The 24,728-nt window shown below is 52.5% G+C and overlaps 2 protein-coding genes and 1 long non-coding RNA gene across 5 annotated transcripts; 2 read left to right on the top strand and 1 right to left on the bottom strand.

Moving 5' to 3' along the window:
• The first annotated feature begins 529 nt into the window (after positions 1 to 529).
• Positions 530 to 4,884, top strand: LOC117310351 (uncharacterized protein CXorf49 homolog). Its single transcript, XM_073798891.1, has 6 exons — positions 530 to 2,212; positions 2,905 to 3,061; positions 3,591 to 3,667; positions 3,934 to 3,979; positions 4,563 to 4,604; positions 4,709 to 4,884. Exons 1-5 carry the CDS (start codon positions 530 to 532, stop codon positions 4,601 to 4,603), a joined length of 2,004 nt encoding a protein of 667 aa, XP_073654992.1. The 3' UTR covers position 4,604; positions 4,709 to 4,884.
• Positions 4,885 to 6,702: 1,818 nt separating this feature from the next.
• Positions 6,703 to 18,395, bottom strand: LOC117310354 (uncharacterized). Of its 3 annotated transcripts, none has more exons than XR_012329100.1 (6): positions 17,477 to 18,395; positions 17,004 to 17,080; positions 13,915 to 16,834; positions 11,055 to 11,183; positions 8,954 to 9,142; positions 6,703 to 8,387 (listed from the first exon to the last, which is right to left on the bottom strand). It is a non-coding gene; the product is annotated as an uncharacterized lncRNA (long non-coding RNA). The 3 variants fall into 3 exon arrangements; XR_012329099.1 differs by lacking the exon at positions 8,954 to 9,142 and having other exon boundaries at positions 17,477 to 17,593; positions 17,846 to 18,395; XR_004524526.2 differs by lacking the exon at positions 8,954 to 9,142.
• LOC117310353 (uncharacterized protein CXorf49 homolog) lies at positions 15,331 to 19,813 on the top strand. Its single transcript, XM_073798752.1, has 6 exons — positions 15,331 to 17,139; positions 17,834 to 17,990; positions 18,520 to 18,596; positions 18,863 to 18,908; positions 19,492 to 19,533; positions 19,638 to 19,813. The coding sequence occupies exons 1-5, from the start codon at positions 15,457 to 15,459 to the stop codon at positions 19,530 to 19,532; spliced, it is 2,004 nt and encodes a 667-aa protein (XP_073654853.1). The 5' UTR covers positions 15,331 to 15,456; the 3' UTR covers position 19,533; positions 19,638 to 19,813.
• Positions 19,814 to 24,728: the final 4,915 nt, after the last annotated feature.

Here is a 24,728-nt window from a genome sequence, read left to right as displayed (position 1 = left end):
TGCTTTCGGCGCATGCTAGGCATCCAGCGCCTCCATCTTGACGTTTCATCCTCACCACCCCTGGAGCCCGGCGCCCTCACTCGCCGACGCCCTCGACCCCCTGTATACATGGGAAACGGAGGCTCAGAGCTGTGACTCTAACCAGAAAGGGGAGGCGGGACAGGAGGAGGCGGGCCCAGAGGCTTGACAGAGGGAGGCACTCCCACCACCTCCTTCACCAGCCAACTGCCCGGACCGCCCACGGGCTTGCGAGCAAACCAGAGGCCCTCGGCCCCATTGGTTAGGTCTCGACGGGGGCGGGCGAACAAGGAGCCCGCTGGTTGGCGGGTGCCGGACCAATGAGGAGGCTGCGGCGCAGGCGTGAGAGGCGCGCTGAAAGTGGCGCGTCCTTTCTTTTGAGGCGAGCTCGTGCGGCGCGTGAGGTGGCTGACGCTCCCTTCTGAGCGCCGCCCGCCTAGCCCGCCGTGACCGCGACCGCGACTCGGGCCATCGACCGTCGCCCCGGTTCTGGGGCCACCCGGGTCGCGACATGAGCTCCCCGGATGAGGTGTATGTGTTGAGAAGGCGTGTCCGCCCAAAAGTCAGGGAGCGGGCCGGCGTTCGCATAGCCGGCCCCGCAGTCCCGCCGGGGCCCAACCCAGGCCCCGAGCCTGGGGAGCCGCGGAGCGGCAAGGGCGGAGGCGGCTTCCCGGACCCCGAGGGCTTCCAGTCGAAGCGGGAGATGCTGGAAGCGCGAGGGCCGGTGCTGTGGGGCCGCGAAGGCCGACCTGGCTCCCCACATGAGCACACGAGGGACCTCCTGGACCTGATCGACGAGTCTGAGGCGGCCAAGGAGGCCAACCTGCAGCAGCTGACCGACCAGGACGTGCTGGGCGTCCGCAGATACCCGGACCCCGAGGGCTTCCAGTCTGAGCGGGAGATGCTGGAAGCGCGAGGGCCGGTGCTGTGGGGCCGCGAAGGCCGACCTGGCTCCCCACATGAGCACACGAGGGACCTCCTGGACCTGATCGACGAGTCTGAGGCGGCCAAGGAGGCCAACCTGCAGCAGCTGACCGACCAGGACGTGCTGGGCGTCCGCAGATACCCGGACCCCGAGGGCTTCCAGTCTGAGCGGGAGATGCTGGAAGCGCGAGGGCCGGTGCTGTGGGGCCGCGAAGGCCGACCTGGCTCCCCACATGAGCACACGAGGGACCTCCTGGACCTGATCGAGGAGTCTGAGGCGGCCAAGGAGGCCAACCTGCAGCAGCTGACTGACCAGGACGTGCTGGGCGTCCGCAGGTACCCGTCCCCGGAGAGGTCCACTGCCTTCAAAGAGGCCACTGGGTCGACACTGCACCTCGAGGCGGGTCCCGGCGGTCGAGGAGCGCCCGGCCAGAGCTGTGGGGAGGCGTCGACGGCTCCAGCCGGCCCTCTCCGCCTCGGTGGGCCTGAAGCGGGCCGGGCCTTGGGGAACCCTAAGAGAGGCACTAAGCGTAGGTTGAACGTGGCTGCGGATCGCCAGCGGCGCTCCGCGGAAGGCCTGGCCTGGCTGCTGTCCGACTCCGAGTCCTCAGATGAATTCAGTGAGACACAGCTGATGACGGTGAGCACTTACCGCAGAGGAGGAGGCCAGGCCAAGCCCAGCAGACCCGAGGATCCCGGGGACACTCCCAGACACTCGAAGTTCCAAGTCAGGGAGAATTACCGTCACGTGACAGGCTCTTCCCTGTCCTCGGCTCCGCGAGGACTCTCTTCGGTTGTGGAAAGGCAGGGCGTGGGAAAGCAGGGCATCTCTTCCCCTAAGAAAATGCAGAGCGTGCTGTGGGGCAAGGGGGGCAGCAAGCCCAGCTACGCGGGAGCTGCTGCTGCTGCTGCTGCTGCTGCTTCTGTTTCTGCTGCTGCTCCAGGTGGCCTGCCGCAGGTCACTCCTAGGAAGAACGGAGCCCAGGAGAAGAAATCCGTCGGGGAAGCGTCCAAACTTGCCCTGGGGGGAACCTTCGGTTCCCGGGGGCAGCGAATCTCGGCAACTCCCGTGGAACCGGCCACCTTCCCCCCAATCTCTGGTATTCCGCTGCCTGGGAGACCCAAGAGTTATACCTTGGTCCTTTCGGGAACCAAACAGTCCAAGCACAGTGGCGCTGGGAAGAAATCCGTGGTCAGCTGGACAAGGGAGTCTGAGGCGGTGGCGGGAGAAGATAAGGACCCAAATAGAGACCCAGCCCCAAAGGGCCAAGTGAGTAGGCCATGCTCCTCCTCTCTCCCCACTCTTCCCCCCCCCCCCCAGCACCCAGTGCACACGTCTTCATCCATGCTGCCTCTGTCCACCCCTCAGAGGTCAGCATTGGGTGCCCCTCGGTCACTGGGTCATTACGATGCCAGATCGGGCTCCTTTTCCTAGGGACAAACATTAAGGTAGCACTTCGGGTGTCCTGGGCCCGGTTCTCCACCCTTGGCCTCTTTCCAGCCTCCTCTGAGAGACTTGGGCTGGGATGGAAGGGAGGGCTGGTAGCTGAATTGGGTCGGGGGATCCCTTAAAAGCTTCCCCGGAAAGCCTCAGTATTTAGACTCACCAGCTTCCTGAATCCTCCTTCCTAGCTGTTCCCCAGACCTTCCTTGCAGGGGGCCTGGGCTTTCTCAGTGTCCCACTGTTGTGCCTAGATCAGCTCTGCCTGCTGGCCTGGGGCTGACTGAGGGAGAAAGTGCTAATGAGATCAGCCTTTCAATTCCCTTCCCAATTCCCTGCCTCACCCTGGCCCGAATCACACAACTCTCTCTCTCTGTCTCTCTTTCTGTCTCTGTCTCTCTGTCTCTATCTCTCTCTGTCTCTCTCTCTCTCTCTCTCTCTCACACACACACACACACACACACACACACACACACACACACACTTCCTTAGTCCAAATCGGTGAGAAATTTTTGTTTCAGCTGCTCACTCACAGGCCAGGGACATCTTGTCTGCGCATGCATCGTAGAAAAGCCAGCAGTGGCGACGTCAACACCAGAGGCCCCCAAGATCCAGGAAACTCAGAACCCTTGGCCCTGAACCAGGGAGAAGTCATGCCCAGGGGGCCTGCCCCCTCAGGTGAGTGTCGTGGGTTTGATATGAGGGGAGGGAAGAGGGGTTGAGGACAGAAACCTCTGCCTCTGTCTCTGCCGGGGGCACAGCCTTGCTCCCAGGCAGCTTCTCCCACAGAAGACGGGGTGCTGGCAGGGCTGGCCTTGAGCCACATCATCCTCTGTGTGGGGTTTGTGCGGCCGGGGTGATCGGTGGCAGTGCCCCAAACAGCTGCTCCCGGTGTAGACTTGCAGGGGAACAGCCTTTTCTGTTAAGTCCTGTTCGGCCACATTGCTCTCCCACGTGCTGGCTGTGGCTGCAGCTCTGGGAGGGTCGAATCCAGAGCCACATTGTTTGGGGACCACAGTGGCGAAATGGCTGTCCCCGGGGAACAGGGGAAGCAGGCCCAGAGACAAGGTTCCGGCTGCTGGGCAGAGCAGGGGCGGCTGGTTGCCAGCAGAGGGTGGTGCTGCCTCACCTCACTTTAGAGCCCGCTTGGCCCTTTCCACCTCACTGGGAGCCTGGGAAGCTGGATTGTGTGTCCTTTCCCTCTCAGGTGACCGGGGGCCACTTGACCATCCCCCAAGACCGGAAACGCAGCAGCAGCCACTGGGAACGCCCTGCTGTCCTTGGGTAATGCTTCCACTGCATCCTGGAAATGCAGGCCCAAACTCGAGGGTGGGATCTGGGTCCAAGTTCAGCTGACATGTGTGGGCTCCCCCTCCCCTGCCCCCATCACGTACCCCACGGAGGGAGCCCACCTCCTTTCCACTGAGGAGCCCTTGCCAGTCTAACCACCCGGCTTTGGGGTGGAGGGCCCGGGGGAGAGGAGAAGGTGGAGGAGAGAGGAGGCCAGAGTATACTAATCATTTCTCTTCCTCCTCTGTCTGCTGGCCTAGTGTCTCGAGCTAAAGAGAGAAGTAGACGAACTTAAGGAGCAACTTGGTATGAGGAACCAGGGCCGGAGAGCGGTGTCTTAGTGAAGAACCGGGGTGGGCACCTGGGGTGGGGGTGGGCTGCAGGTGCGGTGGGCCTGGCAGGGACGATCATCCCTGTGGGGAGGAGAACCTCTCAGGCCTGGCCCTGGAGCTGGCTGTGCATGTACAACTGGGCGTGTGTACAAATAGCAAAGTACTGTCTGGACTGCATGCACACTTTGACAACCAGACCAGTCCTAGGGAATGTCCTTCTGATAGGACTTTTAGAGATGCCTCGTTGATTTTTCCCTTGAACTGCTGCTTGGTGTGGCTTCTAAGGTTCTTGCTGGATTGTTTGTTTGTGTGTGTGACAAGTTCTGAGTGGTTGTGGCACGGCCCACAGCATGAGAGCTGCTGGCACATTTTGTTTCCCTTTAGGAACCGGTTCCACATTCAATTTGGGTGGTGGGGAGTGATCAGGCCCAGAGCTCTTTGCATCGGGTCTGGAGGGGTTTCAGGTATCAGGGCTAGGCGGTTCCTCACGGGGATAGGGGGACGGGCTTCTGTATCCCTCTGTCTGGAGCGCCTGCTAATGCCTGTCCCTGTTGCAGCCGCCATGCAGTACCTGGCTGACAAGTTGCAGACCCTTTGAAGTGAGTGTTACACACACCGTACCCCTTCCCACAGTCCTGGCTGTTGAGCAGGGCTGGGGGCTGGCCCTGGCTTCAGGCTCTTCCCTGACTCTGCTGTTTCACAGGTTGAGCCCAGCGTCTTCCTGCAAGAGGAGCAGCTGGTACCTTTGGGGCCCTGGAGCTGTGGCCAAGCTCGTTCCCTCCTGTTCTGCCTCAGCTAGGGCTTCCTCTCCCCCTTGTTTTGCCCCCGCCCCGCCCCAGTTTCACAGCAGTTTCCAATTAAAGTACCTCTCATATTCTGTGTTCTGCCTTCTCTCTGGAGGGGTAGGGGTCGGGGTCGGGGTAGGGGGCCGGGGCGGGGCGCTGCTCCACGTCAGAGCCTTTTCCAGAACGGTATCTGTGGCATCCTGTGGTGGGGACTCTGGGCCAGCCTCTGCTACCATCCCTGCAGTCAAGCCAGCGGAGTGTCCCAGGTCTGGGTCCTGTGTGTGCTCTGCCTGGCCACATTGGCACGTCCTCCCTTTCCCCCGAAGGCCCTCTTCTAGCTCTCTCCAAACCCCCCTCCTCCTCTGGGGTCTGGCGGTTCCCATTCATCTCTGCCATTCACCCTTCCCATCAGCAGGAACTCATGACCCCCTTCCAGAGCTCCAATCTGGAAGCATTCACATCCTCCCTGCCCTAGCCAGCTGACCACCCTCCTCCAGCCGGGTCGTCTGTACACCCTTGAGTGGAAATTGGCCTGTCAGGTTCTATGGCGAGTGTGGTTAGTAGGTCTGTGTTGTTGCATGGTCCCCGTCAAATACTCTTCCACCAGCCCCGTGACACAGATTTTCCTGGAAATGATATTTCCGTGTCCCAGCTCAATCTCCCAGACTGCCTCTTTAGGACACACGAGATTGAGTCTGAACTCCATGTTCGATTTCCCCCTCACTTGGGGTTGGGGAGCACTTCCTTCCCTCAGCCAGGACCCAGGACTGTACCAGCCTGAGACTCAGAGGGACAGATTTGTGTTTGAGTGAGGCAAGGGTGGTTCTGCCTGACACCCTTCCTGAAAGACCGGTGTTTTACTACACAAAAGGGGGTATGATGGTAGATTGGCTATTCAAGGTTGGTGACGGTGTGTCCCTGTGTGTGAATAAATGTAATCAGGGGTAATCTCCCTTGAGGGAGAAAGATGTGATTCAGGGAGTAAAGGGAGTAGAGGCTGGTCCACGTTCTGTAAGGCATTGAATGAGCAAAAGCAAGGTTCGGATCTGTTTTGTTCAAAGGTTGTCGTTAAATTCCCAAAACATAGGAGGGGGATGATGCAGAAGTCACCAACCCCCACGACAGGGTGTCGGGATGCTCGAAATGTTGGATTCGCTGGAGGTGGCTCTCGATCCTACTCTGTGATCCTATGATGTCTGACAACTACTGTGGGTGTGGATGGAATGAGATTGGGAAGGGTGGCTCCTCAGAGTAGCTCATCTTAGAATCAGGGGACCCATATATGAGGCCACCCAACATGAGCTACCCGGGACAGGGGCAGGATGGGCGCAGTGAGGATGGGAAGTAAGGAGTGACTGCACCTGGACAATGGGGAGCACTTGGGTCCACCCTTCCCCCATATTCTCACCCTGACTCCCTTCCTGAGTCCACGGCATGAGTTCAGGTGGGCAGACCACAGGTGGGATGGGACAGTCACAGACCTCAGGGTCAGAAAAGAACGTTCGTGGGACTTAATCCTTCCCCTCAAATCCCTCCCTGGAGAAGGTGGGCTTGATTGCTGCCCAGGCCTCTGGCTGGATTCCTAGAATGTACCCAGTGCCCCACCCAGCCTGTACCAGGCTTATGTTCTAGCCCCTCTTGCTCCGGCACTGCTCCCCACCGAGCTGAGGCCATTACCAATGAGTGTGTGTGCACTTCGAGGAAACAGAGCTAGCTTAGACCTTGGACCTGCCTCTGACCAGTAGAGACAGTCATTCCAGGTCATGTGTCCCTGCAGACACTCTGGAGAGAGTGAAGCTAACTACAGGCTGGAGACAGCCATCACAGGAACTCTCTTCCCAGTGCACACTATGGATGTTAATAGAATGTTAACAGAATGTTCATAGAAACCTTATTCATAGTCACCCCAAACTGAAAGCAATCAAGATGTTATTCAACAGATGAACGAATAAAACCATACATCTATAAATGAAACATTTTTTAACGATACAAAGGAAGGAACTCTTGATACATGCAACAACTTGGATGAGTCGCAAATGCATTATGCTAAATGAAAGAAGCCAGTCTCAAAATGTTACATACTGTGTGATTGTGTTTGTATAATATTTGGAAAAGGTAAAACTATAGGGATGGGAAACAGATCACCAGTTATCAGAGGTTTGGGATGGGGGAGATGGTTTGACTACAAAGCAGCAGAATGAGGGAGATTTTGGGGCTGATGGAACTGTTTTGTATCCTGATTGTGGTGATAGTTACACAAATCTGTCCATGTGTTAAAACTCATGGTACTGAAAACAAAAAAGTTAATTTTACTATGTAATAAATCAAAATATATGTAACTAAAAAAATTAAATGTGTCATACATAAAGGCTTGGGAATCATAATGGCATGCAAAACAGTACCAGCATTCTCAAAAGTGACATTGAAAGTCAGAAAACTTTTCAGCCTGAAATTATATATCAGCTATCAAATAAGCATGAAATTAAAGGTAATATTAAAGGTAATATTTGTTCATGCAAAGTCTTAAAAGAAATTATCACCCATGGTACCTGGAGAATGAGTCCCATCAAAACACTGTGGTAAACCAAGAACAATGAAGACATTAGTTCTAGGAAGCAGAAGATCCCACTTAGGGGTTTGGTAAAGGAGTGTTCTAGGAGCGACACTCTAGGCAACCAATAAAGATTGAAACTGGGTCCAGGAAAGTGATTTCCAACAACAAAGGAATGGACATAGTTGAAGATTGAGAAAATATTGCCAATAGGCCTATGACAGAAATGTAAGCTCTTGAGGGAAGGAACGTCATCTGTTTTTCTCAGTGATGTAGCACCATGTGTTAGAACAGTACCTGGCATGTGGTAAGCCCTCAATAGAGAATTGTTAAATGGAAAGGAGAGAAAGAGTGAATGAGAAGAGAAGAATTTGACACAGCAAGTATACACTGACTCTTAAGGAGTTTTTATGTGAAGGTGAGCAGAGAAAAAAGGTGTCACTTGAAGGGAAATTGGAATCAAAAGAAGGTTTTCTTTAATTGGGAGAAACGACAACATACTTGTATGCTGATAGGAATGATGCAAAATAGAGAAAACTATTTATGAATGAGGGAAGTTTGTTTCTGATTGCCTGTATACTCTCAATGAAATGGGAAGCAAGGTCATCTGGTGAGAGCGAAGGTGGTCCATGATCAGCAAGTACCCCCTCAACTTTCCCGGATCATCTTGTGATCTTCTTCTTTCTTTTAAAATTTTATTTATTTATTTGGCTGCGCTGGGCCTCTGTGGCTGCGCGCCGGCTTTCTCTAGTTGCGGTGAGCAGGGGCTACTCTTCGTTTTGGTGCGCGGGCTTCTCATTGCAGTGGCTTCTCTTGTTGTGGAGCATGGGCTCTAGGCACGCAGGCTTCAGCAGTTGTGGCACGCAGGCTCTAGAGCACAGGCTCCAGTAGCTGTGCCGCACAGGCTTAGTTGCTCCGTGGCATAGGGGATCTTCTGGGACCAGGGATCGAACCCGTGTCCCCTACATTGGCAGACAGATTCTTAACCACTGTGCCACCAGGGAAGTCCCGTGATCTTCTTGTATGGAACTTTTCATAATAAAGTGCTGTGAAAAATTAAAAACAAGTGCTTTTGTTCATTAAAAGGTATGATAAAAAGAGTGAAGGCAAGCTAAAAACTAGGAGATATTTACATAACATGAAATCATCAAAGAATTAAAGTATAGAATACATAAAGAACTTCCACAAATAAATATGCAAACAGCCCAAGGGGAAAATGGGCAAAAGACACTAAATGAACACCTCATAGACAAGAAAATCCCCAAGGCCAAGCATATGAAAAGCTGCTCAATATTATTACTAATATTATTACTAATCAAGAAATTGCAGATTAAATCTACAATGAGACGCCATTTCACTATCACAAGATTGACAACAATTTTGTACTTTGTTAATATCAAATGTTGATGAGGATGTGGAACAGTTGAACACTGTTGATAGGAGTAGAAATTAGCATGACCCCATTGTAAAAACTCTGGCATGATCTAGTAATGTTGGAAATCTTCTTTCCCTATGAGATGACAAGTTCAGTCCTAAGTATGAGCACTGGAACACAGCTTCCCAGCCATTTGATTCTATGGCTCACACAGAAAATGATGATTGTATGGCATACAGGAGTAAGATGACAAAGTTGTTCAGGGCCAGAACCAAGCGGTCCAGGGGCTGCTGTCTGGCTGTCTCTGGAGATGAAGGCCTCAAAGTCCCAGGTCCAAAAGTTGGAAAGCTCTGCCCTGGAAGGCTCTTGTACGTGGGCACCAGGAAACATGTGCCAGAATGTTTATAGTAGCGCTATGAATAATATCTGCCCAAATGGAAACAACCCAAATTACCCATTGACAGTAGAATGGATACATAGCTTGAGATACAGTTGATTCTTGTTATTTGTGGATTCCATACTTGCAAATTCCCCTATTTGGTAAAATTCATTTTTAACCACAAATCAGTACCAGAGTGCTTTCCTCCTCGTTCGAGAGAGCTGTGAAAAACCTGAGTTGGTGGAATATGTTCCCAACTGAGGTCAAACAAGGTGACGCCCTGCCTTCTGGTTTCAGTCTCATACTGCAAGCAAGTGTCCTTTTCATGATTTATTTGGTGCCACATAGTTTGCATTTTTGTGCTTCTTTGTTGGTGATTTCATAATTAAAGATGGCCTCCAAGCTTAGTGCTGAAGTACTGTCTAGTGTTCTTGAGTGCAAAATGACTATGACGTGCACTCAAGAAAATATGTGTGTTACATAAACCTTGTTCAGGCATGATTTATAATGCTGTTGGCTGTGAGGTCAGTGTTAATGAATCAATAATATTTGTATTAAATAGAGTGCCTTTAAACAGAAACACACATGAAACATGATTACGCAGCGATCAGTCGATGAAAATGTTGTGACCAGAGGATGGTAGGAACTTGAAATTATATTTCCCTTAGGAGCAATGTTTCAGGATTGCCTAATTCAGTGTTCATGGCAACTTTATAGACTGCAAATAACTATCATGATAATGAGAGTCTACTGTATATTCATTTGGTGGAACAGTGTACAGCAATGAAAATGAACAAGTGCCTGCCACATGCGACAACAGGGATGAATCTCAGTTACACAGTATCACACGGGAGAAGTCAGAAACAACACAAATGATTCCATTTACATAAAGACCAAAGGATGCAGCAAAACCAACGTTGTTAGGAATATGAACCTATGTAGAGAATAACTAAAGAAAAGGAAGGGAACGATGAAGACAAAGGATAGAGGTTACTTCTGAGGAGGGTGAAGGGAAAGGAATTGGAGCTTCCATGCAAGGAACTTCTAACGTTATGGTGACATTTGAAAAAACACTGCTATAAAAGTTTGCTGAGGGAATGAATGGCTCCCAAGTCTGTATCTCTCTCTAGCTTTGACCCCTCACCGGTGTTCCAGAACCAAATTTCTAAGTGCATTCCACCTGCATGTCCTATAAGAAACACAACCTTAATGTATCCAAAATCCCATCATTTCCCTCCCAATCTTTCTTTACTTCCTGTGTCCTTATGCTCCCCACCACAAAGTCACTCAAAACGGAAATGTTAGTCACCTTTGACTTCTGCTTCCTTGTGGTGGCCATAGAAACATGCCCCTCCGATCCACTGCAGGGAACATAGTAGATTGGCAAGTGCCAGCTGCCACTTCTCTGGCACCACCATTGTTTGTGCCAAGATCCCACATCCTCTGGGTAGCTCCCAGCCGGTGACTGAGCATGGCAGGGGCATACTGCTTCAGGACAGGGACTCCTCTAAATGGCAGCTGTAGGGTGGGGACTCCACATGAGCCTGAACAAACTAAACTAAACGGAACTAAAGTTTACTGTTAGAACGAAACTGCATCTGAGATTCTTCTTATCTGACCCTCCTTTCCCCCACGTCTCTCTTACAGACGTCAGACCCGCATCGCACCCTGAAGAAGAAGACTCATTCCTGCTCCTTCTCCTTTATCCTTCACATGCCATTCTCCCATCATGTTCGTTCATGTCCAATCATGCCTTGCTGTCCGTATTTTTGGAGGACCCAAACTAACAAAAGTGGTACCAGGAGTGGTCTGAGAAGTTAGCTATAAGATGGGGTTTATGGACCAGCTCACTCACTGCCCAAATGACAAAGAGCGTACCATTTTGAGTGTTATGTGGGGCATGGATAATCTCTAGCACAAGGTTACCTCCTGATTCCTTAAGGTTTTATCCATACGTACCTTGAAAAATATCCCAGTGGAGGGTCTTACTTGTGGCCTGTGAGATGATTCAGGCCTTTGAATGGTAGGGAGGGCACTATGTCTATAGGGAGGGCAGAGGCGGCTGTTCATCACTGTTATACTGGCGCCCTGCAAAGACATAATGAGAAACTAAGGGACATTACCAAACAGTTAAGGGCCAAGTGTAAGATTCATGGGGTTTTCTTGGTGGCTTACAAAATGCCCTTGCCTCCTGCAGAGACAGCTGAGTAGCTCACAGATTATGCGATAACAGTAAGTGCAGAACTCCAGAGATGTATACATCCTTGACAAACACAGGCCTGTTACGGGAAGGTCAGGGCCCTTTTTGGAAAAACTTCAGACTCTGAAATGTAGGCCGGGTATATTGGCATGGATGCCTCCAAACGTTGGCTTATCAGATCCAAACGTCCTGAGGCCTCAAAGCTTGCAGGGTGGCCCTTCCTTCCCTAGCAAGAGCTAACACATGCCCTGTGCTGGTAGATGCTACAGAGTCTGCTCCCCCACAAAGTGACAGACGCCTCTCCCAGGGAAACCCTCATCTCTTCTCCATAAACTCACTGGGATATGCCGAGCCTGATAAGGGGAAAAAGAAATTATACACCAAGAAATAACAAGCCTGTACTGGCAGGAGCAGGGCAATATCCCTGGGATTGGATTTTCAGGGTGCTGGATCAAGTGGACAGGAATATAAGAGTGGATAAGCAAGTTTTACTGAGCGGAGGCGCTTTCTCATGCCATGGGATTTAACACACGGGCAAGGACTCCAGGAGGTGGAGGAAATTCACTGCCAGACTGGCCCTTTGAAACTTTGAGAAAGTGATGGCCCATAAGGAGAGAAGTGGAAATGCCTGCCTTGGATTGGCAGATGGCAGAGGAAGGAACAAAAAGGTTGAGTGATGCAGACATGCTAGAACGGACAGAAAAGGTGAGGCCAGTCACATGGCCTCATGGTTATGTCCCACTGTAGGGCTGAGAGGACACATCCCACTGTAGGACACATGTCCCACTGTAGGGCTGAGAGGACACCAAAGCCATCAGGAGTGTTCTGGTGAGAGGGGCCCCAGCATCACTAGAAGTTTGGTGGTTGCTCCCCTCTGGAGGCCAATGCCAATGATGGAAGGAAAGTGGTCCCGACCTGGGCTCATTACCACCCATGGGAGCCAACGAATTCTGACATGATAGAGGGCAGAGGGCAGCTCTTAACCAAGAGATGCCAGCAAACCACATTTCCAGTAACGACCAGCAAGGTCAGAGGGGCAGTCAAGAGTGCCTGCTTGACCGGCAGAAAGCTGAGAAGATGGCTCAGACAGCATGGCTCCCTAGGGGCAACGACAGCCAGCAAAAGGCAAGAATGCAAGAGAAGGAGGGCCATCATCCCGCTAAAAAGCCACAGTCTCCTGCTCAGTTCCTGGTCCTCAGCCAATTCAGAGACTGGCCCCACTGAAGAGGTGGATGAGTCCTGAGGAGGAAGGATCCAGAAACAAGGCAGTGGGTTATGACCGTCCCTAAAGAGAATGACTGCCAGTTCTCAGGTGACTGTACCCGGAGGCTAGAAAAAGACCCAGACACTTCTACTACTACTGGACACAGGATCTGAGCTGACATTGATCCAGGAGGCCCAAAGTGTCATGATGGGGCCCCATTAGAATGGGGCTTATGAGGCCCTGACATTAAAAGGAGTTGGGAATAGAGACCGGTTCACAGTGAGCTGAATGGGTCCCTGGACCAAAATAGCGGTCATTTCTCCAGTCCCCAAGCTGATAATGATAAGTGATACACTTGGCAGTTGGAGCAATGACTTCCACATTGGGTCACTGCTCTGTGGGGTAAGAGCTATCCCGGTGGGGAAAGCCAAGAGGAACCTCTGACACTGGCTCCCACCCCAGGCCAAGAGAGTAAGTCAAAAGCAGTATTGGATCCTGGTGAGCATAGGGGGCTAAAGCAGAGATTAGTGACATCATTGGAGACGTATGGGATGCAGGGGAAGAGGAGGTAGGAGAGCCACAGGGACGAAGAGAGTGGAGAAGGTGAGAAGAAGTGCTGGGAGTCTCTCTCTGGGGGAGGGAGGAAGGGAATGGAAATGGTGAGAGGGAAGACGGAGGCTTCCACTGAATCCACTGGTAATGTTTCCTAGGGTGCTGGTGGATGCAGGAGATTTTGCTATATCCTTCCTTATCCATTTTAACATATTTGAAATAGCACACCACGACTTAAAAAGTCACTGGGAGAAGTGGAAGAGGGCGGTATCCACAAACGGGCAGGCACCATCGGGGGCAGGCTCGAGGAGGAGGATTGCAGATTTACAGTGCACCCAATCTCCCCTGCTCTGAAACTTCTCCAGCATGGCCAGCTTCTCAGGTGCAGACCCAGAAAACTGGGCCTTTGAGTTCCACAGGCAAGAGGGGTTCAGACACCCCAGGACTCTCCAGGAGGTCAGCCAGAGCAGGTTGCAAGAGAGAGAGGTGACTGAAGACAGAGGAGTATGAACGGGAAGGAGCAGAAGGAAGGTATGGGAGGAATGGAGCGGTGTCAGAGTAGGAGTGGGGTGGCAGACATGGGAAATTCTAACACCCATGGGCCGTATAGAAACCAAGGGAGGCACCACTCCCCAGACATCAGTACTGCTCAGCTCAGGGGAGCTGAGAACTGACAGTTCCAAGAAAAATTGAGAGACACCTGGCTATCCACACCCACCGCCATCACACCTGGTAGGCCTTGGTTGTGCGTCCTTCAAAACTTTAAAACATACTTGTACATATACTTAAATGAATTCTCATATATTACATAGGATTGACTGGTGTGTGTGCGTGTGCCCACGCACGCAAGTGATTTAACTTACAAATGTGAATCCAAAGCCATCGTTCTGCAACTTGCAGTTGGAAGTCAGGCGGATGCTTTCGAAAGCTGTGAGAATGGCCTGATGCATTCCGTTGGACTGCCACGCTTTATGCTACTGGATGCTAAGCCACGTTGCATTCATCCATTTCCTTACTGACGGGAATTTGGAGTGTTCCCAGTTTTTCCCATCACCAACTCCCTTGTGCATGTGTTCTTGTACACTACAGGTACCAGCGTGTCTCCGGAAGGAGTACCAGGCAGCGGACTTGCAGGAGCATAGAGGAAATAGATTCTTTCTTCCTTCCTTTTAAAGCTCTTGGGCTAAAAGCAAGGACTCTGGAGTCAGATTGATTGGTTTCAATCCTGCCGCTGATCCCCACGAGCCGAATGACCTTGGGCCAGTGGCCGAACCTCTCAGTGCCTGTTTCCTCACCGGGAAGAGGCCAGTAATAGTTGGTACTATAGTTAAAGGCGTGTCACGCGGATGCATTATTATTTATGCCCAGCGCTTAGAAGAGTGCCAGGCACAGAGTGCGTGCCGGCACTAAGTTGCTTTCAATGGATTCTGCCAAATTACCTCCCCAATGCGTCTCTTGCACCACCGCCACAGGGGTTTGCTCCTAACCTCTCCCACCCTCGGAATGGTTAAGCTCTTTGAAGGTTGTCAACCTAGTGTGTGAAACCCGATTCGTGGTTTTAGTTCACATCTCCAGGATCAGCGGTGGGGAGCATCTTTTGGGGTGTAACTGGCCACTGCGATTTCCTCTTCTTTGAATTTGCCTCAGAGAGGGGGAAGGACTGATGGAGCGAGGCCAACCCCAAGTCTATCCGCCACACCCGCCTGCCAGTAACGTCTGCTGAACCACATTTGATGGAGCAGTTGAGACAGAGACCTTACAGAACGAAAATACGATCCCTTTGCTCTCTGGCCGACCCCTGATCACTGACTGCGGGACTCCTGTGCCCATTCTCCTGTTGGGTCTTAAGGCTTGCGGTGGAAGGGAGGCTGGCAAATGCTTTCGGCGCGTGCTAGGCATCCAGCGCCTCCATCTTGACGTTTCATCCTCACCACCCCTGGAGCCCGGCGCCCTCACTCGCCGACGCCCTCGACCCCCTGTATACATGGGAAACGGAGGCTCAGAGCTGTGACTCTAACCAGAAAGGGCAGGCGGGACAGGAGGAGGCGGGCCCAGAGGCTTGACAGAGGGAGGCACTCCCACCACCTCCTTCACCAGCCAACTGCCCGGACCGCCCACGGGCTTGCGAGCAAACCAGAGGCCCTCGGCCCCATTGGTTAGGTCTCGACGGGGGCGGGCGAACAAGGAGCCCGCTGGTTGGCGGGTGCCGGACCAATGAGGAGGCTGCGGCGCAGGCGTGAGAGGCGCGCTGAAAGTGGCGCGTCCTTTCTTTTGAGGCGAGCTCGTGCGGCGCGTGAGGTGGCTGACGCTCCCTTCTGAGCGCCGCCCGCCTAGCCCGCCGTGACCGCGACCGCGACTCGGGCCATCGACCGTCTCCCCGGTTCTGGGGCCACCCGGGTCGCGACATGAGCTCCCCGGATGAGGTGTGTGTGTTGAGAAGGCGTGTCCGCCCAAAAGTCAGGGAGCGGGCCGGCGTTCGCATAGCCGGCCCCGCAGTCCCGCCGGGGCCCGACCCAGGCCCCGAGCCTGGGGAGCCGCGGAGCGGCAAGGGCGGAGGCGGCTTCCCGGACCCCGAGGGCTTCCAGTCTGAGCGGGAGATGCTGGAAGGGCGAGGGCCGGTGCTGTGGGGCCGCGAAGGCCGACCTGGCTCCCCACATGAGCACACGAGGGACCTCCTGGACCTGATCGACGAGTCTGAGGCGGCCAAGGAGGCCAACCTGCAGCAGCTGACCGACCAGGACGTGCTGGGCGTCCGCAGATACCCGGACCCCGAGGGCTTCCAGTCTGAGCGGGAGATGCTGGAAGCGCGAGGGCCGGTGCTGTGGGGCCGCGAAGGCCGACCTGGCTCCCCACATGAGCACACGAGGGACCTCCTGGACCTGATCGACGAGTCTGAGGCGGCCAAGGAGGCCAACCTGCAGCAGCTGACCGACCAGGACGTGCTGGGCGTCCGCAGATACCCGGACCCCGAGGGCTTCCAGTCTGAGCGGGAGATGCTGGAAGCGCGAGGGCCGGTGCTGTGGGGCCGCGAAGGCCGACCTGGCTCCCCACGTGAGCACACGAGGGACCTCCTGGACCTGATCGAGGAGTCTGAGGCGGCCAAGGAGGCCAACCTGCAGCAGCTGACTGACCAGGACGTGCTGGGCGTCCGCAGGTACCCGTCCCCGGAGAGGTCCACTGCCTTCAAAGAGGCCACTGGGTCGACACTGCACCTCGAGGCGGGTCCCGGCGGTCGAGGAGCGCCCGGCCAGAGCTGTGGGGAGGCGTCGACGGCTCCAGCCGGCCCTCTCCGCCTCGGTGGGCCTGAAGCGGGCCGGGCCTTGGGGAACCCTAAGAGAGGCACTAAGCGTAGGTTGAACGTGGCTGCGGATCGCCAGCGGCGCTCCGCGGAAGGCCTGGCCTGGCTGCTGTCCGACTCCGAGTCCTCAGATGAATTCAGTGAGACACAGCTGATGACGGTGAGCACTTACCGCAGAGGAGGAGGCCAGGCCAAGCCCAGCAGACCCGAGGATCCCGGGGACACTCCCAGACACTCGAAGTTCCAAGTCAGGGAGAATTACCGTCACGTGACAGGCTCTTCCCTGTCCTCGGCTCCGCGAGGACTCTCTTCGGTTGTGGAAAGGCAGGGCGTGGGAAAGCAGGGCATCTCTTCCCCTAAGAAAATGCAGAGCGTGCTGTGGGGCAAGGGGGGCAGCAAGCCCAGCTACGCGGGAGCTGCTGCTGCTGCTGCTGCTGCTGCTTCTGTTTCTGCTGCTGCTCCAGGTGGCCTGCCGCAGGTCACTCCTAGGAAGAACGGAGCCCAGGAGAAGAAATCCGTCGGGGAAGCGTCCAAACTTGCCCTGGGGGGAACCTTCGGTTCCCGGGGGCAGCGAATCTCGGCAACTCCCGTGGAACCGGCCACCTTCCCCCCAATCTCTGGTATTCCGCTGCCTGGGAGACCCAAGAGTTATACCTTGGTCCTTTCGGGAACCAAACAGTCCAAGCACAGTGGCGCTGGGAAGAAATCCGTGGTCAGCTGGACAAGGGAGTCTGAGGCGGTGGCGGGAGAAGATAAGGACCCAAATAGAGACCCAGCCCCAAAGGGCCAAGTGAGTAGGCCATGCTCCTCCTCTCTCCCCACTCTTCCCCCCCCCCCACAGCACCCAGGGCACACGTCTTCATCCATGCTGCCTCTGTCCACCCCTCAGAGGTCAGCATTGGGTGCCCCTCGGTCACTGGGTCATTACGATGCCAGATCGGGCTCCTTTTCCTAGGGACAAACATTAAGGTAGCACTTCGGGTGTCCTGGGCCCGGTCCTCCACCCTTGGCCTCTTTCCAGCCTCCTCTGAGAGACTTGGGCTGGGATGGAAGGGAGGGCTGGTAGCTGAATTGGGTCGGGGGATCCCTTAAAAGCTTCCCCGGAAAGCCTCAGTATTTAGACTCACCAGCTTCCTGAATCCTCCTTCCTAGCTGTTCCCCAGACCTTCCTTGCAGGGGGCCTGGGCTTTCTCAGTGTCCCACTGTTGTGCCTAGATCAGCTCTGCCTGCTGGCCTGGGGCTGACTGAGGGAGAAAGTGCTAATGAGATCAGCCTTTCAATTCCCTTCCCAATTCCCTGCCTCACCCTGGCCCGAATCACACAACTCTCTCTCTCTGTCTCTCTTTCTGTCTCTGTCTCTCTGTCTCTATCTCTCTCTGTCTCTCTCTCTCTCTCTCACACACACACACACACACACACACACACACACACACACACACACACACACTTCCTTAGTCCAAATCGGTGAGAAATTTTTGTTTCAGCTGCTCACTCACAGGCCAGGGACATCTTGTCTGCGCATGCATCGTAGAAAAGCCAGCAGTGGCGACGTCAACACCAGAGGCCCCCAAGATCCAGGAAACTCAGAGCCCTTGGCCCTGAACCAGGGAGAAGTCATGCCCAGGGGGCCTGCCCCCTCAGGTGAGTGTCGTGGGTTTGATATGAGGGGAGGGAAGAGGGGTTGAGGACAGAAACCTCTGCCTCTGTCTCTGCCGGGGGCACAGCCTTGCTCCCAGGCAGCTTCTCCCACAGAAGACGGGGTGCTGGCAGGGCTGGCCTTGAGCTACATCATCCTCTGTGTGGGGTTTGTGCGGCCGGGGTGATCGGTGGCAGTGCCCCAAACAGCTGCTCCCGGTGTAGACTTGCAGGGAAACAGCCTTTTCTGTTAAGTCCTGTTCGGCCACATTGCTCTCCCACGTGCTGGCTGTGGCTGCAGCTCTGGGAGGGTCGAATCCAGAGCCACATTGTTTGGGGACCACAGTGGCGAAATGGCTGTCCCCGGGGAACAGGGGAAGCAGGCCCAGAGACAAGGTTCCAGCTGCTGGGCAGAGCAGGGGCGGCTGGTTGCCAGCAGAGGGTGGTGCTGCCTCACCTCACTTTAGAGCCCGCTTCTCCCTTTCCACCTCACTGGGAGCCTGGGAAGCTGGATTGTGTGTCCTTTCCCTCTCAGGTGACCGGGGGCCACTTGACCATCCCCCAAGACCGGAAACGCAGCAGCAGCCACTGGGAACGCCCTGCTGTCCTTGGGTAATGCTTCCTCTGCATCCTGGAAATGCAGGCCCAAACTCGAGGGTGGGATCTGGGTCCAAGTTCAGCTGACATGTGTGGGCTCCCCCTCCCCTGCCCCCATCACGTACCCCATGGAGGGAGCCCACCTCCTTTCCACTGAGGAGCCCTTGCCAGTCTAACCACCCGGCTTTGGGGTGGAGGGCCCGGGGGAGAGGAGAAGGTGGAGGAGAGAGGAGGCCAGAGTATACTAATCATTTCTCTTCCTCCTCTGTCTGCTGGCCTAGTGTCTCGAGCTAAAGAGAGAAGTAGACGAACTTAAGGAGCAACTTGGTATGAGGAACCAGGGCCGGAGAGCGGTGTCTTAGTGAAGAACCCGGGTGGGCACCTGGGGTGGGGGTGGGCTGCAGGTGCGGTGGGCCTGGCAGGGACGATCATCCCTGTGGGGAGGAGAACCTCTCAGGCCTGGCCCTGGAGCTGGCTGTGCATGTACAACTGGGCGTGTGTACAAATAGCAAAGTACTGTCTGGACTGCATGCACACTTTGACAACCAGACCAGTCCTAGGGAATGTCCTTCTGATAGGACTTTTAGAGATGCCTCGTTGATTTTTCCCTTGAACTGCTGCTTGGTGTGGCTTCTAAGGTTCTTGTTGGATTGTTTGTTTGTGTGTGTGACAAGTTCTGAGTGGTTGTGGCACGGCCCACAGCATGAGAGCTGCTGGCACATTTTGTTTCCCTTTAGGAACCGGTTCCACATTCAATTTGGGTGGTGGGGAGTGATCAGGCCCAGAGCTCTTTGCATCGGGTCTGGAGGGGTTTCAGGTATCAGGGCTAGGCGGTTCCTCACGGGGATAGGGGGACGGGCTTCTGTATCCCTCTGTCTGGAGCGCCTGCTAATGCCTGTCCCTGTTGCAGCCGCCATGCAGTACCTGGCTGACAAGTTGCAGACCCTTTGAAGTGAGTGTTACACACACCGTACCCCTTCCCACAGTCCTGGCTGTTGAGCAGGGCTGGGGGCTGGCCCTGGCTTCAGGCTCTTCCCTGACTCTGCTGTTTCACAGGTTGAGCCCAGCGTCTTCCTGCAAGAGGAGCAGCTGGTACCTTTGGGGCCCTGGAGCTGTGGCCAAGCTCGTTCCCTCCTGTTCTGCCTCAGCTAGGGCTTCCTCTCCCCCTTGTTTTGCCCCCGCCCCGCCCCAGTTTCACAGCAGTTTCCAATTAAAGTACCTCTCATATTCTGTGTTCTGCCTTCTCTCTGGAGGGGTAGGGGTCGGGGTCGGGGTAGGGGGCCGGGGCGGGGCGCTGCTCCACGTCAGAGCCTTTTCCAGAACGGTATCTGTGGCATCCTGTGGTGGGGACTCTGGGCCAGCCTCTGTTACCATCCCTGCAGTCAAGCCAGCGGAGTGTCCCAGGTCTGGGTCCTGTGTGTGCTCTGCCTGGCCACATTGGCACGTCCTCCCTTTCCCCCGAAGGCCCTCTTCTAGCTCTCTCCAAACCCCCCTCCTCCTTTGGGGTCTGGCGGTTCCCATTCATCTCTACCATTCACCCTTCCCATCAGCAGGAACTCATGACCCCCTTCCAGAGCTCCAATCTGGAAGCATTCACATCCTCCCTGCCCTAGCCAGCTGACCACCCTCCTCCAGCCGGGTCGTCTGTACACCCTTGAGTGGAAATTGTCCTGTCAGGTTCTATGGCGAGTGTGGTTAGTAGGTCTGTGTTGTTGCATGGTCCCCGTCAAATACTCTTCCACCAGCCCCGTGACACAGATTTTCCTGGAAATGATATTTCCGTGTCCCAGCTCAATCTCCCAGACTGCCTCTTTAGAACACACGAGATTGAGTCTGAACTCCATGTTCGATTTCCCCCTCACTTGAGGTTGGGGAGCACTTCCTTCCCTCAGCCAGGACCCAGGGCTGTACCAGCCTGAGACTCAGAGGGACAGATTTGTGTTTGAGTGAGGCAAGGGTGGTTCTGCCTGACACCCTTCCTGAAAGACCGGTGTTTTACTACACAAAAGGGGGTATGATGGTAGATTGGCTATTCAAGGTTGGTGACGGTGTGTCCCTGTGTGTGAATAAATGTAATCAGGGGTAATCTCCCTTGAGGGAGAAAGATGTGATTCAGGGAGTAAAGGGAGTAGAGGCTGGTCCAGGTTCTGTAAGGCATTGAATGAGCAAAAGCAAGGTTCGGATCTGTTTTGTTCAAAGGTTGTCGTTAAATTCCCAAAACATAGGAGGGGGATGATGCAGAAGTCACCAACCCCCACGACAGGGTGTCGGGATGCTCGAAATGTTGGATTCGCTGGAGGTGGCTCTCGATCCTACTCTGTGATCCTATGATGTCTGACAACTACTGTGGGTGTGGATGGAATGAGATTGGGAAGGGTGGCTCCTCAGAGTAGCTCATCTTAGAATCAGGGGACCCATATATGAGGCCACCCAACATGAGCTACCCGGGACAGGGGCAGGATGGGCGCAGTGAGGATGGGAAGTAAGGAGTGACTGCACCTGGACAATGGGGAGCACTTGGGTCCACCCTTCCCCCATATTCTCACCCTGACTCCCTTCCAGAGTCCACGGCATGAGTTCAGGTGGGCAGACCACAGGTGGGATGGGACAGTCACAGACCTCAGGGTCAGAAAAGAACGTTCGTGGGACTTAATCCTTTCCCTCAAATCCCTCCCTGGAGAAGGTGGGCTTGATTGCTGCCCAGGCCTCTGGCTGGATTCCTAGAATGTACCCAGTGCCCCACCCAGCCTGTACCAGGCTTATGTTCTAGCCCCTCTTGCTCCGGCACTGCTCCCCACTGAGCTGAGGCCATTACCAATGAGTGTGTGTGCACTTCGAGGAAACAGAGCTAGCTTAGACCTTGGACCTGCCTCTGACCAGTAGAGACAGTCATTCCAGGTCATGTGTCCCTGCAGACACTCTGGAGAGAGTGAAGCTAACTACAGGCTGGAGACAGCCATCACAGGAACTCGCTTCCCAGTGCACACTATGGATGTTAATAGAATGTTAACAGAATGTTCATAGAAACCTTATTCATAGTCACCCCAAACTGAAAGCAATCAAGGTGTTATTCAACAGATGCACGAATAAAACCATACATCTATAAATGAAACATTTTTTAACGATACAAAGGAAGGAACTCTTGATACATGCAACAACTTGGATGAATCGCAAATGCATTATGCTAAATGAAAGAAGCCAGTCTCAAAATGTTACATACTGTGTGATTGTGTTTGTATAATATTTGGAAAAGGTAAAACTATAGGGATGGGAAACAGATCACCAGTTATCAGAGGTTTGGGATGGGGGAGATGGTTTGACTACAAAGCAGCAGAATGAGGGAGATTTTGGGGCTGATGGAACTGTTTTGTATCCTGATTGTGGTGATAGTTACACAAATCTGTCCATGTGTTAAAACTCATGGTACTGAAAACAAAAAAGTTAATTTTACTATGTAATAAATCAAAATATATGTAACTAAAAAAATTAAATGTGTCATACATAAAGGCTTGGGAATCATAATGGCATGCAAAACAGTACCAGCATTCTCAAAAGTGACATTGAAAGTCAGAAAACTTTCAGCCTGAAATTATATATCAGCTATCAAATAAGCATGAAATTAAAGGTAATATTAAAGGTAATATTTGTTCATGCAAAGTCTTAAAAGAAATTATCACCCATGGTACCTGGAGAATGAGTCCCATCAAAACACTGTGGTAAACCAAGAACAATGAAGACATTAGTTCTAGGAAGCAGAAGATCCCACTTAGGGGTTTGGTAAAGGAGTGTTCTAGGAGCGACACTCTAGGCAACCAATAAAGATTGAAACTGGGTCCAGGAAAGTGATTTCCAACAACAGGAATGGACATAGTTGAAGATTGAGAAAATATTGCCAATAGGCCTATGACAGAAATGTAAGCTCTTGAGGGAAGGAACGTCATCTGTTTTTCTCAGTGATGTAGCACCATGTGTTAGAACAGTACCTGGCATGTGGTAAGCCCTCAATAGAGAACTTGTTAAATGGAAAGGAGAGAAAGAGTGAATGAGAAGAGAAGAATTTGACACAGCAAGTATACACTGACTCTTAAGGAGTTTTATGTGAAGGTGAGCAGAGAAAAAAGGTGTCGACTTGAAGGGAAATTGGAATCAAAAGAAGGTTTTCTTTAATTGGGAGAAAACGACAACATACTTGTATGCTGATAGGAATGATGCAAAATAGAGAAAACTATTTATGAATGAGGAAGTTTGTTTCTGATTGCCTGTATACTCTCAATGAAATGGGAAGCAAGGTCATCTGGTGAGAGCGAAGGTGGTCCATGATCAGCAAGTACCCCCTCAACTTTCCCGGATCATCTTGTGATCTTCTTCTTTCTTTTAAAATTTTATTTATTTATTTGGCTGCGCTGGGCCTCTGTGGCTGCGCGCCGGCTTCTCTAGTTGCGGTGAGCAGGGGCTACTCTTCGTTTTGGTGCGCGGGCTTCTCATTGCAGTGGCTTCTCTTGTTGTGGAGCATGGGCTCTAGGCACGCAGGCTTCAGCAGTTGTGGCACGCAGGCTCTAGAGCACAGGCTCCAGTAGCTGTGCCGCACAGGCTTAGTTGCTCCGTGGCATAGGGGATCTTCTGGGACCAGGGATCGAACCCGTGTCCCCTACATTGGCAGACAGATTCTTAACCACTGTGCCACCAGGGAAGTCCCGTGATCTTCTTGTATGGAACTTTTCATAATAAAGTGCTGTGAAAAATTAAAAACAAGTGCTTTTGTTCATTAAAAGGTATGATAAAAAGAGTGAAGGCAAGCTAAAAAACTAGGAGATATTTACATAACATGAAATCATCAAAGAATTAAAGTATAGAATACATAAAGAACTTCCACAAATAAATATGCAAACAGCCCAAGGGAAAATGGGCAAAAGACACTAAATGAACACCTCATAGACAAGAAAATCCCCAAGGCCAAGCATATGAAAAGCTGCTCAATATTATTACTAATATTATTACTAATCAAAATTGCAGATTAAATCTACAATGAGACGCCATTTCACTATCACAAGATTGACAACAATTTTGTACTTTGTTAATATCAAATGTTGATGAGGATGTGGAACAGTTAAACACTGTTGATAGGAGTAGAAATTAGCATGACCCATTGTAAAAACTCTGGCATGATCTAGTAATGTTGGAATCTTCTTTCCCTATGAGATGACAATTCAGTCCTAAGTATGAGCACTGGAACACAGCTTCCCAGCCATTTGATTCTATGGCTCACACAGAAAATGATGATTGTATGGCATACAGGAGTAAGATGACAAGTTGTTCAGGGCCAGAACCAAGCGGTCCAGGGGCTGCTGTCTGGCTGTCTCTGGAGATGAAGGCCTCAAAGTCCCAGGTCCAAAAGTTGGAAAGCTCTGCCCTGGAAGGCTCTTGTACGTGGGCACCAGGAAACATGCGCCAGAATGTTTATAGTAGCGCTATGAATAATATCTGCCAAAATGGAAACAACCCAAATTACCCATTGACAGTAGAATGGATACATAGGTTGAGATACAGTTGATTCTTGTTATTTGTAGATTCCATACTTGCAAATTCCCCTATTTGCTAAAATTCATTTTTAACCACAAATCAGTACCAGAGTGCTTTCCTCCTCATTCGAGAGAGCTGTGAAAAATTTGAGTTGTTGGAACATATTCCCAAATGAGGTCAAACAAGGTGACGCTCTGCCTTCTGGTTTCAGTCTCATACTGCAAGCAAGTGTCCTTTTCATGATTTATTTGGTGCCACATAGTTTGCATTTTTGTGCTTCTTTGTTGGTGATTTCATAATTAAAGATGGCCTCCAAGCTTAGTGCTGAAGTACTGTCTAGTGTTCTTGAGTGCAAAATGACTATGACGTGCACTCAAGAAAATATGTGTGTTACATAAACCTTGCTCAGGCATGATTTATAATGCTGTTGGCTGTGAGGTCAGTGTTAATGAATCAATAATATTTGTATTAAATAGAGTGCCTTTAAACAGAAACACACATGAAACATGATTACGCAGCGATCAGTCGATGAAAATGTTGTGACCAGCGGATGGTAGGAACTTGAAATTATATTTCCCTTAGAGCAATATTTCAGGATTGCCTAATTCACTGTTCATGGCAACTTTA

Source organism: Tursiops truncatus, chromosome X (genome assembly GCF_011762595.2).
Source record: "Tursiops truncatus isolate mTurTru1 chromosome X, mTurTru1.mat.Y, whole genome shotgun sequence".
NCBI classification, from domain to species: domain Eukaryota; kingdom Metazoa; phylum Chordata; class Mammalia; order Artiodactyla; family Delphinidae; genus Tursiops; species Tursiops truncatus.
Note: the sequence above shows the minus strand (reverse complement) of the source record. Positions and strands in the feature narration are given on the sequence as shown.

Excerpts from the sequence above, each read along its gene's own strand:
- LOC117310351 (XM_073798891.1), top strand. The coding sequence starts at position 530 with ATGAGCTCCCCGGATGAGGTGTATGTGTTGAGAAGGCGTGTCCGCCCA. Across the intron at positions 2,213-2,904 it reads ACCCAGCCCCAAAGGGCCAA|CTGCTCACTCACAGGCCAGG; the intron begins GTGAGTAGGCCA and ends TTTTTGTTTCAG. Across the intron at positions 3,062-3,590 it reads CAGGGGGCCTGCCCCCTCAG|GTGACCGGGGGCCACTTGAC; the intron begins GTGAGTGTCGTG and ends TTTCCCTCTCAG.
- LOC117310353 (XM_073798752.1), top strand. The coding sequence starts at position 15,457 with ATGAGCTCCCCGGATGAGGTGTGTGTGTTGAGAAGGCGTGTCCGCCCA. Across the intron at positions 17,991-18,519 it reads CAGGGGGCCTGCCCCCTCAG|GTGACCGGGGGCCACTTGAC; the intron begins GTGAGTGTCGTG and ends TTTCCCTCTCAG. Across the intron at positions 18,597-18,862 it reads GAACGCCCTGCTGTCCTTGG|TGTCTCGAGCTAAAGAGAGA; the intron begins GTAATGCTTCCT and ends CTGCTGGCCTAG.